Source organism: Drosophila willistoni, assembly GCF_018902025.1.
Source record: "Drosophila willistoni isolate 14030-0811.24 chromosome 2R unlocalized genomic scaffold, UCI_dwil_1.1 Seg167, whole genome shotgun sequence".
In the NCBI taxonomy this organism is placed as follows: domain Eukaryota; kingdom Metazoa; phylum Arthropoda; class Insecta; order Diptera; family Drosophilidae; genus Drosophila; species Drosophila willistoni.
The window spans coordinates 11,889,997-11,912,847 of NW_025814050.1; the positions used below are offsets into that span (position 1 = coordinate 11,889,997).

A 22,851-nucleotide genomic window follows, 5' to 3' on the forward strand; every position below is an offset into this window, starting at 1 on the left:
CGTGATAAACCATGATAGATAGAAAGATTCAGAGAAACGACAAAGAAATAACAGACGAATTTTTAACCCCATTTAGTTTTCCGATCGAAACTCCCTTCTTTTTTTTAGACCTTAAGCCATAACAAAGCAAAACTAAAACAAAAAATCAAACCCTTAAAGAAAAAAAAGAAAAAAAACAAACGCTAATTGTTGACGAAAACGACCCGTGAAGAAAAGAAGAAGAAAAAGTATAGAAAAGTTAGACTTATAAGTAGAACACATTTGGGACCAATTATACCACACTCACAATACACAATCATTACACAATCTTCATAACCCAATCTAATGGATAATGGAATGGAATGGACCTTGTGAAAGTGTTTGTGGATTCTGGGCCTGGATCTCTGGGTGCCACGCTTTTTTGTTTCGATTGTGATGTGGTGGATTGGCTGCTGCTGTTTTTGTCCTCCAGCTGTGGCTTCTCCGAACGCCTTCTGCTCTGGCTATCGCCTCTCAACCGATTCGTGCACCCAACTCCCCCCTGGTTCTTCGACCATATTGAAATATCGAAAAGAATACTTTTTAGCTATCAACGTGTGATATAAGACTTTTGTTAGCATTTTAAGTTTTGTATAGTTCTTTATAGTTTATGTATGTATATGAATATGTAAGGCCGATTGTGTGCAACGTGCGCCTATTTAAGTCAGTTTGTAAACGAACGTATTTGTATTATTTTTTGTAATAATTTTTGCAATCAATTTTAGTTTTTAATTACCTACATATAAATATCATATATATATATAACATTTGCTTGTTGTTAAAAGCAAAAATGATGAAACGGATTTATAAAAAGTACTTAATTTACCAAATATTTTACTGTCTCTGTATAAAAAAAAAAAAACAATCAAAACCATTTTATAAGAAATGAAGCTGATAAATGTTGAAAAATCGAAAAACCCCAAAAAACAAAATAAAAATGAAAACCAAGTGATCAAGAAACGAATATAAACAAAAACTTTTCATTTGAAGAATTGAACAAACGTTTGTCTTAGATCTCCATTTCAGAATTAAAAAATCAAATGAGCTTCATCAAAAAGTTTTTAAAATCAATTAGAAAACAATTTAACCATGTTTTGAAACACATGTTAACCATCTAATAAATAATCTCTGTTCATAGTTAATATCATAATGACAATAATCAAATCGATGAAAAATCTATAATTTCATTTTAATACCTGTTCCTTCTCTTTATCAATCCTTTTATTGCTTGTTTGCCAAGAATAATTTTAGTAAATTGAGTACAGGATTGAATCTATTCACTTATGGCTGTCCTCTACATATTAATAAATAATAGAAATAATTGAAAGGTGTAACGTAAACATATTAATAAGAAAATAGTTTGTTTCACTGACTAAAAGGCAAACGATTTAGAAGTAAATAATTCAGCTCGGAAGCGAGAACAAGTCTCAAAATCATTCGTAATTTTATTTTTTTTTTATTTTGCATTCAAGATACTTCCAAAGGTTTAATAGTTCTTTAAATAGATTCAATCCTAAATGTTTAAAATAAAAGAAAGTGTTTCATATATAAGTGGTCTACCATTAAAGCCCTAAAAAGGCGACCAGAAAACTTAAATAACTTTCTTCGACAATTTGAATAATTTCGTCAATTTAAATGCTTAAATGCTAAATGCTTCAAAATGGGTTAAACAGTGCTTGAAAATGTTTTTTTTTTAATTAAAAAGCAATGATATTCTAGTAGAATAAGTTCTCTAAAAAAAAGGAAAATGTGTGGCATTGCTCTGCCAAAGTCTGATCGCTCTTTCGTCAAAAAGAAATTAGTGAAAAATAAGCATGATTAGAAAATTCCTTTGTCTGGCACAGACAGACGGATGGCCTGAAGAACGAGTTAAAGGACAAACATGGCTATCAGAATTAGCTTGCTCGTGCTAATTAAGAATATATAGTTATAGATATTGTACTCTAAAAGTTTCCCTACCCGAATATTCATATAGATAACATTTATATGGCCTTTTTCTTCTCCAATCTCTCACCAAAAGCACAAAGATAATTACGCGCAATCACTCAAAATATAGTCGTATAAAATTTATACTTCCTTTTTATTAACATTTAATTGCTAATTTTTATTGTAATCTGGCATAAGGCAAATTTGCAGTTTATGTTAAGCTTTGTCGAAATCAATAATCACCCAAAGAAAAACAAGACATACCATATTTCACCATTTTGGTCATAAATGTCTTATCTAATTTTCAAATGAGGTAAACATCGCCTTGCATTCATAATTGTATATTCAAAGTGTCTCGCCCACAGACAGTAAGGCAGCTAAGAAAGGCCAATGCGACGGGATAGGGAGGATAGTTGAACATGTTTATTACATTTTCCACACACTGTGTTTTTAGCATTTGGATTTTCCATGGAGCATAGAGAGAGAGAGACTGAGGGAGACGAAGAGGAGTAAAAAAGGGAGGCTCGTGTCTATTTCCCAGAGTTTAGTTTGCGGCTTGGCCATTACTTTTTATTAGCACCACCAACGTAGGTCTTACTTTAGGTGGGTATTATTTCTTCTCTTTTTTTGTGGTTGCAGTGGTTTTTGCTGGCCAACCACAAAAGATTTGGTTTCAATTTGCATTTTCGGCTTCATTGAAGCCGTCAGCAATTTGCACAGAGTGGGTTAAATAAAGTGGGACATGGATTTATCACGTTTTTCATTTTCCTTAGTCGGTTTGTAGGACATGTGCTGCTAACCGATATTTTGTTGTTGTTGTTGTTGTTTCTTTTTCCACCAGCTGCTTTTGGAGTTTGGCTTGAATGTCTGACAAGTCTTAGTCAGTGTGTCTCGAGAGCTTAGAGAGATCTGTTTTATTACCATATCGAGGCTAACTCAAACTCTCTTGGTGGCTTTAAGTTTTTTGTTTATGTAACTGTAGCGTTTGCAGTTTATTGATTATGCAATAAATAATCGGCAACACAATGAAAATGAAAATGGTGTTGTAACCCCCCACCACCCACCTCCCCCCAACAGCAGTCCGTAGTAGTAGTAGTAGTGAGTTGGACTAATGCTAAAAGAATGGCTGCAATAAAAATCTGGCTAATGGGTTCGAAGTGCGGTCTGAAGTGTAGCATGCAATTAATTAAGCCTGCCCCAATGAAATGTGAACAACCAGAGAGTTTGACGGCAGATAAAGATAAAGAAACCCAACAAATACGTTGCTCCTTAAAAACTTTTGCTTAATTACATTTGAAATCTCAATTAATGGTCGGATTTTGTTGCAGCTCCCTTAAAGCATCTTAAAAGAAAATTAAATTTAAATATATGGCAAATTTAAATAGTAGTAGAACTTGTTTTTAGACTTAAGTAAAATAACACTTTCAGGAATATACATCTTCTATTCCATCTATTACATCTTTTTTCACAATTTATCATAAAAATTTTAATGTCATTTTTAAGGAAAGAATAATTTATCTTAAACTGACATCTAGCAAGTATATAATATCATCCAATTTTTCTGACGTTTAGCCTACTCAGTTTATTTTTTTAAGTACTCTAAACTTATTGCTTGTAGCTATTAGCTACTAGCTCAACTGCTTTCAGTCAATTAACCCAAATCAAAACACCTAGAACTTCATTCTAAGGTTAATATGGCTCTTAAAGAAGAAATACATTTTACTATACATATGAAGCAATTATTAAACTATCTTTTTATCACTGATGGATAATATCTGTATAAGACAAAAAAAGTATTTAACTAAATGGATTCACATTACTTTAAAGTGCAAAATTTATAACAATTACACAGTCGGACTTCAATTAATCCACGGGGAAGTTTCGGGAATTTGGAAACCACTTGAATTTTTCATCTTTTTCGTTTCTTAATACCCCAAACTAGTAAATCCTTAAAATGGTCGTGGAATTCCGAAAAATACTCATACTAATAATTGAAAGTAACTAAAAGTACTGTGCCAGAAATCTAAATTTTTGGATCGGATCTACTAAAATATATTTTTTAAATGCGTTTATACAGTGAGAAATGTATATATTATATTTTAAAAACAGAACTTAATCATAAATGTTTGTTGAAATCCCTAAAGACCATATAAAATACTAAAATATCAATGTTAAAATATCAAAGAAGCTAACATCGGCTATGCCAAAGTTTATATACCCTTGCAGTCCTTGGTAATAATAATTTAACATGTTCAAAATTTGTCTTCTGCAACTCAATTCATCAATATACAAACAAAACAATTTTACTCTCTATTTTACAATTATTTTACAATCACATATGTAAATTTCATAGCATACTCCGATTTTTATGAAAATGTTTCTTCTAGTTCTTCTAGAGCTATATGATATAATGGTCCGATCCTGATGGTTTTCATACTTAATTTTTTTCCGGGTAATAAAAAACACCGAAAAAAAATTTCAGCCCGATAGCTCTTTAGACGGCTGAGTAAGACGCATTCGCACAGACGGACGGACGGACGGACAGACGGACAGACGGACAGACGGACATGGCTATATCAACTCAGCTTCTCATGCTGATCAAGAATATATATACTTTATCGGTCGGAAACGTCTCCTTCTGTGCGTTACAAACATCTGACCAATTTTATAATACCCTCTGCAAGGGTATAAAAAAAGGTATAAAAACCAAAATATCATGAAATAAAATACTATTTCATTTCTAATCTAGGAACTAATTTTTCATAAGAAATCAAAATGCCCTTCAATAAATCAGCCCTATTAGTGCAATCATCGTATTGAAATCGATTTTCCAATTTCATAAGTTTGCACTCTACCTTGAAAGAACTCAAAAGCAAACCGCAGACCATTTTATGGCAAGTCTTGTGCAATCTGTCTGATATAATATAATACCAAGCCATATAAATAAAGAAAAAAAAAACCTCAAAGCGAAACTAAAGACCAAAAGAAAAGAGGCATGAAAAAGGAATGGAGCAAAGAGTGGTCAGTGCATTGACACCATCATTTTGCCATATGAATTTTGTTTTGTCTATTGATACAACAAATGCAAATCTCTCGAAATGGAAAATGTTTATAGTTTAATGGGTCAAAAGCAACCTGCATAGCCGATATATATATACGCTATATATACTCCATATATGCAGCATGTGTATAATGTCCATTGTCGATAGTTTTTCGTAACTGCTTTTCAGTCTTGGCTTATTTAAATGATGGCCAACTGTGCCAGCCAAGTGGAAAGTGAATGCGGGAAATATATGTTACACACACACACATACACAGAAGATAAGTGAGTTGAATTTTTCTTTGTATGTATGTATGTTTGGCAGTAGCTTGAGTTGCAGTTGGAGTTATATTGGTCATTATGTGGAGTTTGAAGTTAGTGGGCCAATGCGCGTAATCGTTGGCAATTTGATGGAAAATGTTCGAGATCGTGTGTAAATTGTAATCGAAAAAACAACAACAACAAAAAAATGGCAAAAACACAAAAATTTAATTACATGATTTAGTTGAGGTTGGTTTTTTTTTAATTGCAAATGTTACATATATCATAGTCTTGGATATGTGAGTAAAATTAGATAAGAGAAATGGCCAATGGACAGAAAAGTAATTATAGTTCAGATACACTTACTTGACATAGGGTATATTTGCGGGTATATGATATTTGGCACCCATATCAAAATCCATTTCAGAACGTAAAACAGGCGGCTTAATGCCTGAATACTTTTCACTGTAACAAATTAATAATTAAAGTCAAATAAGAGTACTTTTGATTAATAACTTGTAACTCACCGCAAATTCCAAAAATGACAGTTCATAGCACGTTTATTAACATTTCCACTAAAGACATCGTAACGCCAATTGTCCAAGGCCAAAGCAAAGGGCAAAAAGGCAACCTAAGTGGTAAATTTATGTTATTTTAAATCCACATTTCCCTTCCTATGTTGCTTACCTTATCTATGGCCATGGTGAAGAGATAATTGATATCATAACTGGAATCGTCCAAGGATCTTTGTAGCAAGCCCAAGGTCTGTAAATGCTTCGGCGTCGACACAGACAGACTAATGGCATCGCCAACGGCCTGATGGAAAGCAGGATTTGCTCCATTTCGAAAGACTTTGGGTAAATGGCGATATTGCAAAAAATATTGTATATGCGCCATCTCATGATGGACACTAATCAAACTTCTTTGATTGATATCCGTGCAGATTTTGACACGAAAATCGTGACGATTGCAAAAATCCCAAGCCGAAGGTTCACACAGGACTCTTCTGTCCAATGGCTGCTCAAAGACAGAGTTTCTATAGAATTCAGGACCCACTGCCGACATATTGATGGAGGTAAAGAACTCCTCGGCCAGTTGAAACATTAACAATGGTGTATAACCTTGTTCAACCATGCGTGGTGTGACGTCAATTAGTTTACGTCCTGGATAGGGTATAAGTATATCCAATATATTTGACCAAGATTGACCATACATATTGCCCAAAATATGAGATGGTATTGGGGCAACACGATTTATACGTTCGGGTCCATAATAATCTCGCAACTTTCTTCGCACATACGAGTGTAAACTCTCATAAAGGGGTCTTATTTGCTCCCAAACAATATCAATATCTTGTCGAAAATTACCCGATTCATAGGCCAAATACCAATATTCACCGCCATTTGTAACGTCTGCAACAAAAATAAAGTAATACACTTTTCTTTTAAATGTCTGAACTCTAATGTAAATTACTTACTATTTACATAGGCCACTTCCTGCATTACATCAGCCAATTGCTCGTAATCATTACGCATTTCCCTTCCCGCCTTACGATGATACTCCACCCATGTATGCTGCAGCTCATCCCAATCTCTACTCTTTGCCATAATATCCTTTAAATGGGGTATATAGCGTAAGTCACACTGAAATGGCTGTTGATAGGCACATATACTGGCGCTATTATACAGAAAGAGCATCTGATTGAGCAAACGATTGTACTGAATAGAAGATTTCAGAACCTAATTAGCATCAAAATTATTTTAAAATAGAAATATTTTTAGAATCTTACCCTATCTAAAACATCTAGAGGCAAAGCATTGGGTCCAACCTCCGATTGTAGCATCAACTGGCGATACAAACGACGATCAAAGATGAGATCCTTGTTTATGCTCTTCGATTGTCCTGCCGTAATACGTTGAAATTCCACATAACGTTGTTGGGCATTCAACTAAATAGAGAAAAAAGTCAATCCGAGTAATGACAATATTTAAACCAAACCAAGGAAAAATTAAGATATATTGTAGGCCATGACAAAATAAACAAACATTTCTTAAATAAGTTTGAACTAGAAAAATATTCACTTTCAAGTAAAAAGCCGATCAAGCAACATCGTATAGATTTTTGTCTACATTTAAAAAAAAAAAAACAGTATAGAAATGTTTAATTTTTATCAACCAAAACCTAAACCGACGAAATGTTTTTGCGAATCTTTAATTGAATATTTTGAAACGCTTGGTTATTATGATTTTTTCTTAGTTGGATTTTGTATCCTAATACTAAGCGCCTTTCTACTATATCTTTTGCGTGAAACACCCTTAATGGATTGGGTAAGTAATCGACAACTATAAATTGAGAATACTTTACACAAATTTTGGTATGCAATTTTACAGATCGAACAAGCAGGAAGAGTGGTTAATATAAATGATGGACGAAGAACAGTTGCAGTACAGACTGCAGTCACAATCAACACAGGAGAGATTGAAAATACTCAGCAGGCAAACATCAGGGGAATACATTGCCGTGATAATGGAAATAATATTCAAGACTTTCCAAATGCAGAAAATGACACAAATATTAAAAATACAAAATGCGAGGGAACTATTAACGTTTCCACTTCAGATAAAAACAATTCCTTCAATATGAATATACAAAAGGATCAACCCATTGTGAAACGTGATAACACCGGGGCCAGCCTATCTCGTATTCCTATTCCTAAACATGCACAACAAGCAACTGTGAACAATGCTAATATGTGGAACACTAATTCGGAAAATGAAGATCCTCTAACTCAAACCAATAAGCCGGAAGTCTCGCAGATCCCTACACTAACTAAACGCAGCCGTTAAATGATGCCATCTCCAAAACCCTTACATACACGTCATTAGATGCCCTTAACATTAATTATTTATACTTTTGCTAATAAGTATATTTCTCTCAATTCTAAATTTCATCTGTTATAAAAATATTCTGACTTTGTTAAATACTCTGAAACTGTCTGAAATTTGAGTGCCTCCTTTTACACGATTTTCACCAATATTCTGTAACTGAAACAATAACACGACTCCAATAATAACACTCCATGAGAACCCATTTGAAAGTCTTTTTTATGTATTTCAAAAAAATTTGTTATCCTTTTGTATTATGGAACATTATTCAAAAACATATCAATGTAATTTTTATATGTGCTGGGAACTAAGTTTTTCATATAATGCATTTTTTTATTCTTCACGAAACATAGACAAACTAATTCATAATCGTAGTCATCGATCTTTTCAGTAAATATTTAATATATAGCAATTGTAATTGTCAGAAAAAGATTTCAAATACATCAGTGCCTACTAAATATAATACTTATTGTCCAAGGCCTTGCAATGAATTCGAAAGCTTCAAGTAAAAATAATGGAGAATTTAATCTATGGTAGGCGAAAAACTTGCTTCTAATGATTCTTTTGGGTGTTACATTAAACTTAAAACCTTTTATTTAACAGCTCGAGGTCGATGAAAAAAACAAGGACCTTTTTGGATTTTCACAATAAAATTCGATGATTGAACTTTGAGATGATTGAACTTGATTAAAATTTGATCTTCAAAGGAGCTTCAAAGGATCTTCAAAGGAGCTTCAAAGCAGCTTCAAATGAGATCTTTACTTAGCCTTGAGCAAACAAAAGTTTTCACATCAATTATCAAAATTAATAATTCTAATTTTAAAAACAATTTTTATCTTTTATTTAAATAAAAAATGTTTGTTGCCTTGTATCAAAAAATCCCCATTTAATACAATTAATAAATTACTAAATAACTTAAGGTTTTTCCAGAATCCATTAAATTTTTAATATTCTAATCATAATAAACCAAATCAGTATTGACAAAGTAGACGAACAATACAATGTAAAAGCGGATTTAATATTAGAATGCTGGTTAATTGATAGATTTAATCAAGTTTCTGATCGTGGGAGAATTAAATATGAATGCAATCTAAGGTAACTCCCTTTGCTTGTTGCAATTTGCAAGAAATAACAATTAAATGTAATAGAAAAATTTCAACAACCCGATACTAAGGCAGAGTCAAGTCATAGAATGGCCTCGTATGGCAAACTAGTTAGAGTAAGATGAACATTTGAAATGAAACTTTATTTCTAAACGCATGTCACAACGACTTTAGCCAAATAGTAATGGTGACTTTAAACTGGTAAGTAAGATAGTCACATGTAACAACTCAATTTTTGACATTGGCATTTCTGCCTGGGAAACTCTCTTACATACAGGTCGATTCGACCTTCAAGGCGTCACTTTTCCGACTCCATGAGAAAACTGCACCACTACCACAATCCCAAAACTACCAACTAAGCTTGTAGTATATATTTTTGAGTATATCTATCTATCTACATACATACATATATCGCGTGCTTGTTGGTAACCACAATTACTCGTGCCACTAACTCACCGCTTCCGACTGTGTAAAATCGTTGACGTTAGTCTCGAAATTCCATTGGGCTGCCACATTGGCGGTACACTCTTGAGAGCCCGTCTGATCGGCCTCGACAAGGAAAGTGCGCAATTTTTCCAATTCCTGTTGATAACGACGATCCTGTTGATAACGTTGACGGTCCAAGAAACCCTGATTAAGATTGAAACGATCCTGATTTGGTCGATATGGATTCGTAAAACGATTATTGCCACCCACAAATTCAACATTGGGATTGTTGTTGTAGTTGTTGTTGTTATTATTATTATTATACTGATTAAATCGCTCATCATCGTTGTATGTCCCCGCTAGTGGGCCATAATTGTGATTGGAATAACGATTTTCGCCTTGCACTTGCCCTTGCAATTGTCGATCCCGATCGCCACTGAAGGGTGAATCACTGAAATTTTGCTGAGGTGTGGGATAGGCATAACCCAATCTCATGCGTTCATCATATGTCTGGCCATACTGGAAAAAAATTAGCATACATTATAGATCGAATCGAAGACGAAATTCCATTCAAATCCAAGACACACCCTAAAATCATCTAAGCCATCATCACTATTCCCACCAGCACCACCACCACCCTCATCGGCATAGGGTGGTCCATAACGTTGATCTCGATCACGATCGGCTCGCACTTGAGCTGGTGTTGTTGCCACATTTGGTGTATAACCATTATAGAAAACCTCTGGCTGTGGTGTTGGCAAATTCAATTGAGGTTGGCCATAACAGAAACTTAGATAAATTGCACATATTAACCAAATTTTGGGCAACATTTTTAAAGAACTTTGACCTTGGTTTTCTTTATATTCTCTCACAGGTCATTAACAAAATTTCACTAAAACAAACACTGCACTTTTTTCACTTTTCCGACTGTTGCCCACGTAACGTCGTGTAACGCGTCTAAAACTCTACTAACCAGAGACGTTAAGAATATTTTCAAAATCACTTTTTCCAACTCAAAAAAACAAACAAAACAAAAATTCAAATCTCCTAGGCAGGCAGCGCTGTCGACTGTTTTTTTTTTGTTTTCAGGTGCTTCCAGTATGAGATAATCGCAATTAGCACTGAGGACTGAGGAGACTCAACTGAGAATCGCTGCCGTCTCTGTCTCCGTCGCTGCTGCTGCTGTTAGCGACAACAATGAGGTTTAATATATATATATTTGTATGTGTCAGATGTTGTATGTAAATGTTTTGTGTTTTTGCCATGCATGTTTGCAATTATAAGGGTACAATACATATGCATGTGTATCTATGTATCTTCCAGTACTCCTATATACATACATACTAATCAGTCAAAATACAAAAAATTTCAACCGCAAAATAATAGTAGTGACTGTGAGAAAGTCACAAAAGTGAGTTGAGTCACATGCATACAAACATATTTGAGTTAAGTTGACTTCTAATGGAAGGAATGAGTTAAACTATCTATAAACTAATGGATAGTTTATACTCAAAATAAATAGCCACTAAATTAAAATAAAAAAGTAAATAAACAAATTTCAAAACGTTTTTTTCTTTGAGTTTTGTTAAACCTTTTATTTGCCGGCTATCGTATATAGAAATACTTACTTTCATGAAGCTAAATGTTTATCAACAATTTTGTATATTTAAGTCACGTTTATTTATGAAAAATTGACTTACAATTAGACATAGTTAAAATTTTCAGAAAATGTATTTCTTGTGAATATTTTGAAAAAAAAGAAAAGGTTTTCCTGCCTTTTTTCTTTATTTATTTGTAGCTACCAACTTGTTTTAACTTTGATAGAATGACAGAACATAACCTCGCCATTTTTGTAGTCACTAAGATTAATCCACATTTGCTTAGAATTAGCTAAAATCCTCAAAAGAAAATAATCTTAAGTGTAATCGTTTTAAAAAACAAATAACAAATTTAAGCAATGTCTCTTTTAGCCATAATGAAACATAACAACACCCAGAAAGAGGGAAAGAGAAATGGTTGAATTATAATTGTTCTACATTGACTTCAAGGGGGGAGGGAAAAATAAATACCTTCAGATGCTCATTTTCAACACAATCCTACCACCAGGCATGCTTTAAAAATAATCAAACGATTACTGCCGAGTCTAGTAACTGTGGACCTATTCGACTTTAATACTTTTTCGAACCATGTATAACCTGGGAGAAATCTTAAGCTCCCAGTATTTGTTATAAAGATTTTCCCATTAAAGAATGAATTCTTCAGAGCAATACATACATAAATCAATGTTTTTTCTTTTTTTTTAACTATAATTCCTTTATTTAATGAATCAAACCAAATATTAAGCAATTAAAATCAAACTTTACATATTTATAAACACATTTAAACCATGTTTTAACCTGAGTTTCTCTCATTGTCATTATTTACAGAGACTCATATACTTAGAAACTAAACCCAAAAAAAAAGAAATAAAGAAAATAACAAAATTGCTACATTTATTTTTAAGAATTAGTGTATTAAATACTTATGTATCTTTAAGCAACTTTCTTTTATATATATAGATGTGACTAGATTTCGTCCTTTTTTAAATTTCTTAGAGTTCGAACATAATTCTTTTTTATTTAATGAGTTAGGAGTTATGATAAATCCATTCATTTCAGCAAGGCATTTAATATAAACCACAGGCAGTCTTTCATTATTTAATTTTATTAAGATCACGTGAGAGTTTGAATTTTGATAACTTGCTGCTAATTATTAGAAATTATTATTAACTCTCTCATCGTAAAGAGCAAAATTATTATTGACTCTCTCATCGTTAAAATTTCTAGAAGTCATTACTTTTCAGAATAATGAGATCATGAAAATTAATCATGATATCGACAAGTATAACAGACTTTAAACGATCGCATAACTATAATCATAAATGCAAACAAATTAAATTTGTCATCAATTAATCAAAGCACTTGACCAAAACACGTTTTTATAGAAACATTCATAAACTTGTTCCCTATAGCAATAAATCTGATAGAGTAGTTAGATAAGGTAAATGCAAAAATATGATAAATAAAACCAATTTAAGTAGCAGTAAAACTTTACTCTACTTTTGAAGGCGTATTTGCATAAGTAGTTAGGTAATCACAGACCCGCAGGAAACCGCGGACTCAACTCCAAATTGCGGAGTATTGCAAACTCATTACATATGTAAACAAAAGTATATACATATAAAAGAGTCGGTTTTCATATCAAGTTTGTGTTTGTGTTTGCGTTGTTGTCTCTGTCTGTTGGCTCCACCCGCTCACTCATGCACGCTGGTCATGTCAGATTTGTGGAATGCCACCGATAGTCACTCTTGACCTGGTGGCACATGTGAAAAAAAAAATGTTTTGACTCATGCCTAGAGTGGGTGGGGAGAGAAATTAATGAATGCAGGTAAGCCAGATGAGAAATGAGGTATAAATTTCTACATAGACTAGGTGAGACGGGTAGGTGAGGTGAGGTGAGAAGGTGTTAAGGTGATTTGTCAGACTGATTGATGCCTTGATTGCATACAGAAATAAGTATATGTATATATACAATAGTTGTACTTAAATAAACTAAAGAAATGTGATTCATTTAGTAATTAGATTGCGATCTGTCTCGGAAATATGAGCTCATAAATACATTTTTTATGTCGTTTTTTCTTTTTAAATTTTTATGATGTGGTTGGTTGATTAACGTATTTTGGGTACATCAGCTAATTAATTGTCAAGGCCAAGTTCTAGAACATGTTCTTATATAAAACCTTAAACCGTGGGAAAAATATTAATATATACTAAGTAAAACCAATATCAAGTGTTTTGCTATTAATTAATTTTATGAGTATTTTACATCAATGAATAATTTATTGTAACCAAATGCAACAACTATGTAACAACAAACACCCATCAAAGCAGGAAAACCGCTTTTCATGACGCACCTGATGCACACGTACTCAAAGTTAATTTTCATTTTCATTTTTGTTTATATTTGTATTTTTTTGTGTTTAAACTAATCGTTTGTCTGTGTAGTTATTTAGATTCGTTCTAATGGCTGGCTGTCAAAGTGAAGAACCTCCACTAGAGTGGCTATCATCATAATCAAGTGCATCTTAATTATACCTATTTCGGTTTATGTTTATGCATTTACTACAATTTCTTTCCGGTTTATTTTTTTTTTAATTTCAATTTTAGCTTGTAGTTAGTTTTTTTTATTTAAACAACGAACAATACAAATATTCGTTAAATCAAGCGAGTGATGCATTCTTTCGCATAATAAAGTTATTTATCGCATTCAATTAAAAAACTATGACCCAAAAAAATTATTATTATATTACTTTGATTATCCCATATCTCTATGTGGGAATCCCGATTCGAGATATTTGGACTGTAAAAATGATCGGAATTTGTCGAGATTCATAAAAACATTGATTTTTGCAACGCTGTCTGGGCATTTTTTAATTTTAATTAAAAATCAAGTCGTTTAAAATTTTGATAAAAAACAAAAAATTACAAAAAACTCAAAAAACCCGTAGTTAAGGTTTCTTATTATTATTCCCAGCCATATTAATTTAAATGGGTTACATATAGTTCGTTTTTAATTCTTTTTTATCTTTAACTGAAACATTGTCAGTAATCCTGTGTACTAAATTTCCCATTACATTTTGGCAATAAACTAAGGTCAAGTCTCGCATCATATCAGAAGAGTCAGACAACGAACTTAATATATCGAAATTCCGCAATCCCCTTACCTTAATTATTTGCCAAAGCTGATAATAAGTTGATTTCAAGCCATCGTTAACGATTAATTCTTTAAGGCTAGCTTATTATAATTAGTATCTGGAGTTAGTTTAAAAGGTAATATTTCTAAAAATATCAGATATTTATAAAGATCAAAGTGTACGGTTGCAGGTTTGCAGAATATCTTAATGTCGTGATCAAATGATAAGCCAAAAATCACAATTTAAATTATTTTATTGAAAAGTTAAATAAAATTACGAAAATATTTGAAATTATTTCCAATTATTAAAAAATAAAAATACTTTTCTTAGTTTTTACACCTTGCTGAGTTTTTTGAATGGCTTTTGACTGCTAATTCTTGACAATTTCAGTTTTTGCATTTGAAGAGTAAAAGAAACTTACTACTGCATACTTTTAGTACAATCAAACAGCTTACAATGGAAATATGAAGTGGACTTTTAGGCTGATAAGTAATAACTAGTATATGTATATATCTTAACGCTTTATGCCCAACCCACATCCAAATTGTTTAAACGATTTTGCTGTACTAGCCAATTGTGTAATGGCTGAAAGTAACTCAGAAGCCCATCGATATTTAACTCCGTTTCACCAAGAAGTTTTTGCAGGACATGGCTATAATGTTGCGATGAGCCCAAAGCCATGGTACGTCGTAAGCCAGGACCAAGTCCACTCTGATCCGAAAGATCACATAGATCCAAGGGCCTGTCTTGACCAGTTCTCGAGCAAAAGTGTTTCAGCAATTGAAACTGCAAAACTGTGCTGAATATTTGGCTAAAAAGAAAGTAAATACATCAAAGGCAAAACCTAACGAGAATGGAAGAGTGAAACGCACCTGGCATATTGATCATCTACTTCCATTAAGAGTTTAGCTGGCACATCAAAGTCAGCATTAGTTCTTCTCTTTGGGGCCGCTGCTCCGGTATAGAACTCCGTTAGACGCCAATAGGCCTCATTGTCATCCGCTTTTATGTGACCACTCAGAGCCTCCACTCTATATCGATCGAGTACATAGAAAACTGGTAATAAGAATATTACTCTCAAACCTTGAATATACAAACGATTTAGACGAGCTGGCAATTCAAACCATTTGGATTCCCTTATCAAGCCGATTTTGTGTAGATAGCGAGGGGAAGTGGCAGCTAAGGAGAAACATTTGCCAATTGCATCGCTAAAATGTGGAAAAGGTTCTTCCTGCAAGAGTGTGGGTTGCTCAGCGGTAGCTCTAAAGAAATGTACATCACTCTGGGCTTCAAACATATTAAAGAAACGTTCCTCATCATTAAGAGGGCAGTAGGTGAAATTGATCTGTCGTAGAGCATAGAAACGCCAAGCCTTGTGAAAACAATGATCCTCCTCCTGATAGGACATTGGCTGGGCAAAAGTCCACAGGGAACTTGTCAAAGAAAGTCAATTAGATAGACCAAAGTCATCCTCATAGTCATTATTGATCTTACCTCTCCAATTGTGGCAAACCAATGCCTCTAAAATATTCGGCCACATTCCAAAAGACTCTCTGGGTGGTAGTCCAACCACGTCTTTGTAAGGCTTCAGTTATATTAAACAAACCCACATTTGGTGCTGGTAAATCAACAAACCATTCCGCCTGAACTCGACGAAAGGCATTGCCTATGAAAATCTCGGATAAATGTTGAGGATATGGTCTGCCTTTGGGTATCAAACGTTCGCCATACATTTTTCTTAAAGAGCCTCGAACATGAGCATGAAATTGCAGAAATAAAGGTCTCAATGCAGCCATAAAACCATCTAGAATTTTTAAAGTCTCCACGCCATTCAACTCCAGGCCACGAAACCAATAATCCTCTGCCTGGAGATAGCCATTGAGACGTGCTGTCTTTTTGTAGAGCTCCATGAACTCGACAAATTGTGAACGTGTACTCAAACCTGTTGAACGACGCCATTCATACCAATAATACTCGATCTCATCTATATTTTTACTCTCTTGTACTATTGTCTGGACATCTGGTATTAGGCTTAAAGTGCAGTTCTTTCGATTTTCATAAGCACAAAGTTTGACATTCTTATAACTCTCACTCATATTGGCGGATAGAGAGTAGATACGTCTTAATTCCATACCCGTCAGTGCCTCATAGCCCAACTGGGGCAACATTGAGAGTAGTCGACGTTGCTTTAAGTTTTCCACTTCTATCTTTTTAAACTTTTTTCCTTTATTGTTTAGATAGTTAATATATTTCATTAATCTTTCATTAGCAATTTCAATTTGTAGAAGAGCAACCAGATCATTGGGTCCTTGAATTTCATGTTGTAATTGAGCTAAAACCTCTTGATCATAGGCTAAAGCTAAATTATGATTAGCTTCATTTAAAAATTCAGTCAAGGATTCTCCTAAAACTAAGCCCCAACAAAGCTATGAAAAAATATAAACAAGTTGCTTGTAATTTGCTAATGAAAATTTTCTCACAAAACTCACTGAAATTAACAGAAAAAAATTTAACATTCTGTTCACAAAACGTTCTGAGCTTGTTCACTTAACTTTAACAACTGACCAAAAGTGGCGCCCAGTATTCAGAATTTGTAATTATAATGTGGTCTAGTTTTTTATACCATACACCCATAGGGTGAAATGGTATATTAAAGTCGCCAAAATGTATGTAACAGGCAGAAGGAAGCATCTCCGACCCCATAAAGTATATATATTCTTGATCAGGATCAACAGCCGAGTCGATCTAGCCATGTCCGTCTGTCCGTCCGTCCGTCCGTCCGTCCGTCCGTCCGTCCGTCCGTCCGTCCGTCTGTCCGTATGAACACCTAGATCTCGGAGACTGTAAGAGCTGGAGCCACCAAATTTGGTATGTAGACTCGTGTAGTATGTAGAGTGATCAAGTTTATTTCAAATTTTTGCCACGCCCCTTTCCGCCCCCGGAATTTAAAAAAAGCGTTTATCTCAAAAACTATTCCAGCTAGAGACACCATATTTGGTATGTATATTCGCTTAGTAAATGCAGTCATTTTGTATGTATAAAAATTTTGCCACGCCCTTTTCCGCCCCCGTAATTTGAAAAACTTGATTATCTCCCGTATTTTTTTACCTTATGCAATCAAATTTGGCACACTTAAATTTAGTACTAATATCTAGCAAAATACCAAATTTGATCAAAATCGGACAAAAAACAGTCGAGTTATGCATATAAACGTTTTTCCATAAGGCCGGAGTTGGCCGTTGGCTGGTGGGGGCGCTAGGGTGCTCATATGATTGAGTGAGCGAGATACTAAGATGTTTAATTATGTTGAAATATTTGCTTTACTGGTGTATGGTATACCTAAGTCGGCGAGACGACTTACTTACTTCATTTTCTCTATCTCTCTCTGTGTTGAAACAAAATACAAGTTTCTTGACAACTTTATTGAGCAAAAAAGAAGTTCAAAAAGCATGATACAAAATGTTTAAAATTCAAGACATTTAAGAGGCCACACACTCTGCAAATAAAAGAGAATTTGATTTACATAAACTCTCTTTGAAGAGATTTTGCTATAGGGAGAAACTTACTATCGGATGAAGTCCAGCCTATATGGACATTATTTTTGATATTTTCAGCTTCTAGCCAAACGCGCAGAGGTTCAAAATATTCAGCAATAGCCTTGCCAGTCATTGTACGTTCGCCATTGAAGGCCTCCAATGCATCTGGCCAGGGTTTCGAGGCACCCAAAGAAAGCATGTTGCTATTGAGGAAAATAATAATTGAAATATGACATATTTTTGGCTCTTTCTCATAAGGACTCACTGGAAGGCTTCTCCTGCAGCTGCACTGCCATAAATATCACAATTATCCAAAGGCAAATTAACATTTGAAGCATCGTATTGTCCAGCCTTGATGCAGGCAGACTTGTAGAACTGGAACTGTATGATAAAGGAGACCAAATATCTGCAAAAAGACATCAATTAACAAACCATCTTATTGAGTATATGTATGTTTCATCATTTACCTCAAATACTCGACATCAGCGGATATATGATATTTAGCTGGGGCATCAAAATCTTTCTCACTACGCACAACTGGTGGTTCAATTCCTGAATATTCATCTCTTAGCTTCCAGAAGGCACAATTCCAATTCTCCTTCTCCACCTGACCACGGAACAAAGCCCAGCGCCATTTGTCCAATGTGAAAGCAAATGGCAGGAAAACTATCTTATCCAAGGCCATCAAGAAAAGCTGATTAATGCGAGCCTCTTCATCTTGTACATAATTGGTTAATAGACCAATTTTTTCCAAGTGCTTAACCGTGGACACTGAAAGCGAAAGGACATCGCCGACAGCCTCATGGAAGCCAGGATTGGCACCAGTACGAAAAACGAATGGTAAATGCTGATACTGCAGGAAATACTGTATATGTCCAAGCTCATGATGCACTGTGAACAATTGACTCTGAGTGAGAGTGGTGCATTGTTTGATCCTCACATCGTCCTTGAGATAAAAGTCCCAGGCACTGGCATGGCAAATTAAATCACGACCATCGGTTGGTTTCTCAATAATCGATTTATCCCAAAAGTCTCTGCAATAATTAAAGTTATTATTTAAGTTCATTAACTTTGGACAAATAAAACTTACTGTGGCAACTTGGTTAGATTCATGGAGGTAAAGAAATCATCGCCCATTTGGAACATTTTTAGAGCTGTATAACCCTGTTTGACCATCTCATCGCTGACATCGACCAATGGCTTCTCGGGAAAAGGTGAGACAATTTCCGCAATATCAGACCATTGTTGGGCCCACATATTGCCCAATAAATGCATGGGTAAGGGACCCTTTTCGGATACCACCTCATCACCATAATACTTTCTCAAACGATAACGCACATAGCCATGAACTTGCTCATAGAGTGGACGTATCTCGGCGAATATATCCTCAAGTTGTTGCTCAAATGTTGCATCCTCATATTCATCCAACCACAACTCAGCACCAGATGTAAAGTCTACAAGTTTGAGAAGGTAAATTCAAAAAGGTCTTTTCAATCAAAAAGTTAGCCAAACTTACTATTCAATTTGGCAGCCTTGGTATTAAGTTCGACATATTTCTCAAACTCAGAACGCACTGGTGTTCCAGCCTTGTCATAGAATTCACGCCAATAATACTTTAATTCCTCTGGATCACGACTCTTGGTGATCACCTCCTCAATTTCGGGTTCTAGGGCCAAATCACATTTCTTATCATCCTTATAGTCGCAGACCTTGACCTTTGCGAAATTTGATTCCATGGCCGAGACAGTCTCCAAAAATTCAGCATAATCAGCTTCTGATAAAGCGGCATAACCCAATTTTGCTAGAGATTTGAATTGACGTTTCAATTCCTCCGATTGATAGCTACGCCATTGGAATTTCTGTATATCGGCTGAGACCTCTTTCAGGAATTTGGCCAATTCGGCGGATATTTCATTTTTCTTCTTCTCATTCTCATCGGTTATGTTTGAGGCATAATCCCAAGCGGCTTCAGTTTCCACATTTGTGCGTTTGGCCAGCTCTTTATTCAGATTCTCCAAATACTCTTTGGCCTGTATCTCCTCTTTCACCAAGGCTTGACTTAGCTATATCAAAAAAAAAAAAAACAATTTATATAGTTCGATATAAACGAAAGATCTTATTTAAACTATTTACCGCCAGGACAGTCGCTAGGACTAGCAACAGAAACAGCTTCATTTTCATCTAAAGCTCACAGTCAACTGAAATGTGAAAACATTTTGTTATTTATTTTTTGTTTGAAATTTTGAATTTAAGATTAGAATCTGAAAGATGACGTCGAAAAGTCTCCGTAATTAATTTAAATGTTATACATTTCGCCCGATCCCGGGGTCAGCATGGCAAACAAACGAAAAAAAAAGTAAACTATAAATGATATTGAATTTCGTCTCGCACACGCTATTTCCCTCTCTACACATCGAAGAGTTTATTTCGAACTAATTCATATTATCATCGCGTCCGATAAGATCGCTTCCATTGATAACTTAATTGCACAACTCATTTCAAACTGTTGCAAATGGGCCGTCCAAATTATCGCAAGTCAAGTTCAGACAGAAATGATTTACAATTCAAGTAACGAGTCATTTTGATGACATTTCAAATAGTTTTTTTTTCTATTCATAAGTAATTTTAGAAATTACTAAACAAAACAAGATGAAAGTCGTTTGAAAAAATTATTAAAAGCAGGTTGTATTTTTTAGGAGCAATTAATCTATATTTAATATTCAGTTTTGCTTCTTCACTTAACTATATAATTATTTGACATGAGTTCACTAACGAAATATATGTATATATATATACTTGTAGCAAAAAGACTTCAATATATCCATCTAAATTCCAATATTCAATATTCGTATTTGCATATTTATATGCTACGATAAAATCTGTATATTTGTTGATTTGGATGTCAATAAATGGGGTAAAATGTTCACTTTCTTTTTGTCTGTAATATGTTTTTTTCATATTTAAATTATAAATGTTTATTTAGTAAGAACTCTTAAATCTGAAATCATTTTAGAACGAGAAATTCAATTTTTTTATTTTTGAGAAAATCAATATTAATTAATTGTTTTAAAGAGCTATTCCTATCATAAATTTATTAAAAATCGAGATATTCTGCCGTTTTGTATTCTCCATAATAAATTTTTTTAAATACTTATGTAATTATATCTGCTGATCGGAATAAACTAGACACAATATATTTTTATATTTCAAAGCAGAAGATTCTTCTTTAAAATACACCTTCGATTTTATAGAATATTATAGAAAATATTATAGAAAATAAATTTTAGTATGCTTAAGTTTTAATTTTTTAATATTATTTACTTTTGCTTAATACAAATGGTGTTAATAATTTGTGAAGAAACAAAACTTCTTATTAATGACGTAGAATTTTAGCAACTGGACTAATGCATGAAACTAGTTTTGAAATTTATGTGACAAAATCACAAGTCGGCAGGAATTTCCACATTTTTATTGGTTTTTTGTTTTATCATTTATTTTTATTTTAAAGAAAGCCATGTAAAAAACCTTTTTTTGATTTGATAAGAATTTCATGTAAATATTTCATTTAGAAAAGACGTTCAAAAAATGCTAATTTGTTATTAGGGAACTAAATGTATAATTAGTTAATCATATATTAAAGAAAATGAGAGAGTCAGAAGTCTACATGATTAAAGGTAATTTAGTAAGAACTCTAAAATCTTATATCATTTAGAACTAGAAAATTGAATTGATATATTTTTGAAGCTATAAAGTTAAAACAAAGTTGTTCGTCTTTTTATTTGGACATATGTATAACATGGAAGACATATAATATTGAATGTGTTGAAACTTTTGAGTTTATGTCTATAAGTGTCAATAAACTAATAGTTTCTTCGTATATATTGCTAATGCGGTTCTTTCTTTATTGCACTAATATATCGCAGTTTATGCTTAAAAATTCACAACGCCCTGTTAATTACTATCTCCAGTAGTTCCTCATAATACCGAGAAACCATTTTAGACCGTTAAATTGTGTTAAAACTTTCATCTAAGTATATTCGCTGAGTAAATTCTATGCGTACATAGTTCTATAGTTTAATATCACCTCAAATAGATCGATAAAGATCATAAATAATCCAAACGATAAGCACTAAAATAAAGTCGAACTACCGTTAAAGTGTGTGAGATAACTTGTTCACAAATTTATAGCAATGTCCACTCATAATAATGACGATGACTATAGCTAATCCATCCATCGCTTGTACGTTTACCCATAGATAAGATTGTTAAACAAACAGTTTAACTACAATTTACGTTTACTTTATCTCTCTTTCTATCTCCCTCGTCTCGCACAATAAATTGCCCTTGTAATTAGTTCAAGCAATAAGTGAAACCGAACACATTTAATTTGTTAATTATAAATTCAATTTTGTTTTTGCGAATTTTTAATCAAGAGAAACTTACATTTTTTGTTTTTTATTATATATACTGTATATATATATTTGTTTTTCTTTAAGAAAAACGAACAAACTTGACTGTCCGGCTCGCCAGCAAATTGAGACTGAAAACGTTTGAATGGCATTGCGTGAGTTTTATAGCCAAGAACCCCGAGACGACAAATATTAATCGGCAATCGAGCGATCGCGACGTGACCATAACAATAACAATCTATACTGATAGTCGAACCCGAAGTTGTCCAGAGAAAGAGAGAGAAAATTGTCCGATATATACAGATATTTATTTCAGGTAAACTGATGGGAGAGAAAGAGAGACTTAGAAGAGACTCGACAAACTCATTAAATATTCCTGACGCATTTCTTTGATGAAGGCTCCAAAAGGAAGGTAAGATGCTACATTCGAAATTTGATGCATTTGGTCCGAGGGAGTGGCTTTTGTGATACCCTATAAAAAGCAATGATGCAATTTTATAAAATGAAATTTTTGC

General features: G+C 33.7%; 4 protein-coding genes across 4 annotated transcripts in view; 1 reads left to right on the forward strand and 3 right to left on the reverse strand.

The window, feature by feature from the left end:
- LOC6642187 (angiotensin-converting enzyme) overlaps positions 1–10,598 on the reverse strand; it is a 58,551-nt gene extending 47,953 nt beyond the window's left edge. The window contains exons 1-7 of the mRNA XM_023175760.2: positions 10,247–10,598; positions 9,690–10,178; positions 7,035–7,193; positions 6,723–6,963; positions 5,933–6,657; positions 5,773–5,876; positions 5,612–5,710 (exon numbers count right to left, since the gene is read on the reverse strand). Coding sequence (XP_023031528.1) covers positions 5,612–5,710; positions 5,773–5,876; positions 5,933–6,657; positions 6,723–6,963; positions 7,035–7,193; positions 9,690–10,178; positions 10,247–10,489 — 2,060 coding nt within the window. The 5' untranslated portion in view covers positions 10,490–10,598. The remainder of the gene's footprint in view (positions 1–5,611; positions 5,711–5,772; positions 5,877–5,932; positions 6,658–6,722; positions 6,964–7,034; positions 7,194–9,689; positions 10,179–10,246) is intronic.
- Positions 7,319–8,335, forward strand: LOC111518563. The gene is made up of 2 exons (XM_023175762.2): positions 7,319–7,572; positions 7,636–8,335. The coding sequence occupies exons 1-2, from the start codon at positions 7,402–7,404 to the stop codon at positions 8,089–8,091; spliced, it is 627 nt and encodes a 208-aa protein (XP_023031530.2). The 5' UTR covers positions 7,319–7,401; the 3' UTR covers positions 8,092–8,335.
- Positions 10,599–14,913: 4,315 nt separating the features above from the next.
- On the reverse strand, positions 14,914–16,907 carry LOC6642191 (angiotensin-converting enzyme). The gene is made up of 4 exons (XM_002064745.2): positions 16,881–16,907; positions 15,886–16,817; positions 15,264–15,824; positions 14,914–15,202 (listed from the first exon to the last, which is right to left on the reverse strand). The coding sequence occupies exons 1-4, from the start codon at positions 16,905–16,907 to the stop codon at positions 14,914–14,916; spliced, it is 1,809 nt and encodes a 602-aa protein (XP_002064781.2).
- Positions 16,908–17,798: 891 nt separating this feature from the next.
- Positions 17,799–20,143, reverse strand: LOC6642421 (angiotensin-converting enzyme). Its single transcript, XM_002064746.4, has 7 exons — positions 20,061–20,143; positions 19,444–19,990; positions 19,018–19,381; positions 18,395–18,961; positions 18,193–18,333; positions 17,958–18,130; positions 17,799–17,887 (listed from the first exon to the last, which is right to left on the reverse strand). Exons 1-7 carry the CDS (start codon positions 20,106–20,108, stop codon positions 17,871–17,873), a joined length of 1,857 nt encoding a protein of 618 aa, XP_002064782.2. The 5' UTR covers positions 20,109–20,143; the 3' UTR covers positions 17,799–17,870.
- Positions 20,144–22,851: the final 2,708 nt, after the last annotated feature.

Bases quoted from the DNA above. Each gene is read 5' to 3' on its own strand.
- LOC6642421 (XM_002064746.4), bottom strand. From the start codon at position 20,108: ATGAAAATGAAGCTGTTTCTGTTGCTAGTCCTAGCGACTGTCCTGGCG. The intron at 19,991-20,060 runs GTAAATAGTTTA...TTTTTGATATAG, and splicing joins TCCTAGCGACTGTCCTGGCG to CTAAGTCAAGCCTTGGTGAA. The intron at 18,334-18,394 runs GTAAATGATGAA...GTCTTTTTGCAG, and splicing joins GCTGATGTCGAGTATTTGAG to ATATTTGGTCTCCTTTATCA.
- LOC111518563 (XM_023175762.2), top strand. From the start codon at position 7,402: ATGTTTAATTTTTATCAACCAAAACCTAAACCGACGAAATGTTTTTGC. The intron at 7,573-7,635 runs GTAAGTAATCGA...GCAATTTTACAG, and splicing joins AAACACCCTTAATGGATTGG to ATCGAACAAGCAGGAAGAGT.
- LOC6642191 (XM_002064745.2), bottom strand. From the start codon at position 16,907: ATGTTAAATTTTTTTCTGTTAATTTCA. The intron at 15,825-15,885 runs GTAAGATCAATA...TTCTTTGACAAG, and splicing joins GGTTTGCCACAATTGGAGAG to TTCCCTGTGGACTTTTGCCC. The intron at 15,203-15,263 runs GTGCGTTTCACT...CTTTCTTTTTAG, and splicing joins GTAGATGATCAATATGCCAG to CCAAATATTCAGCACAGTTT.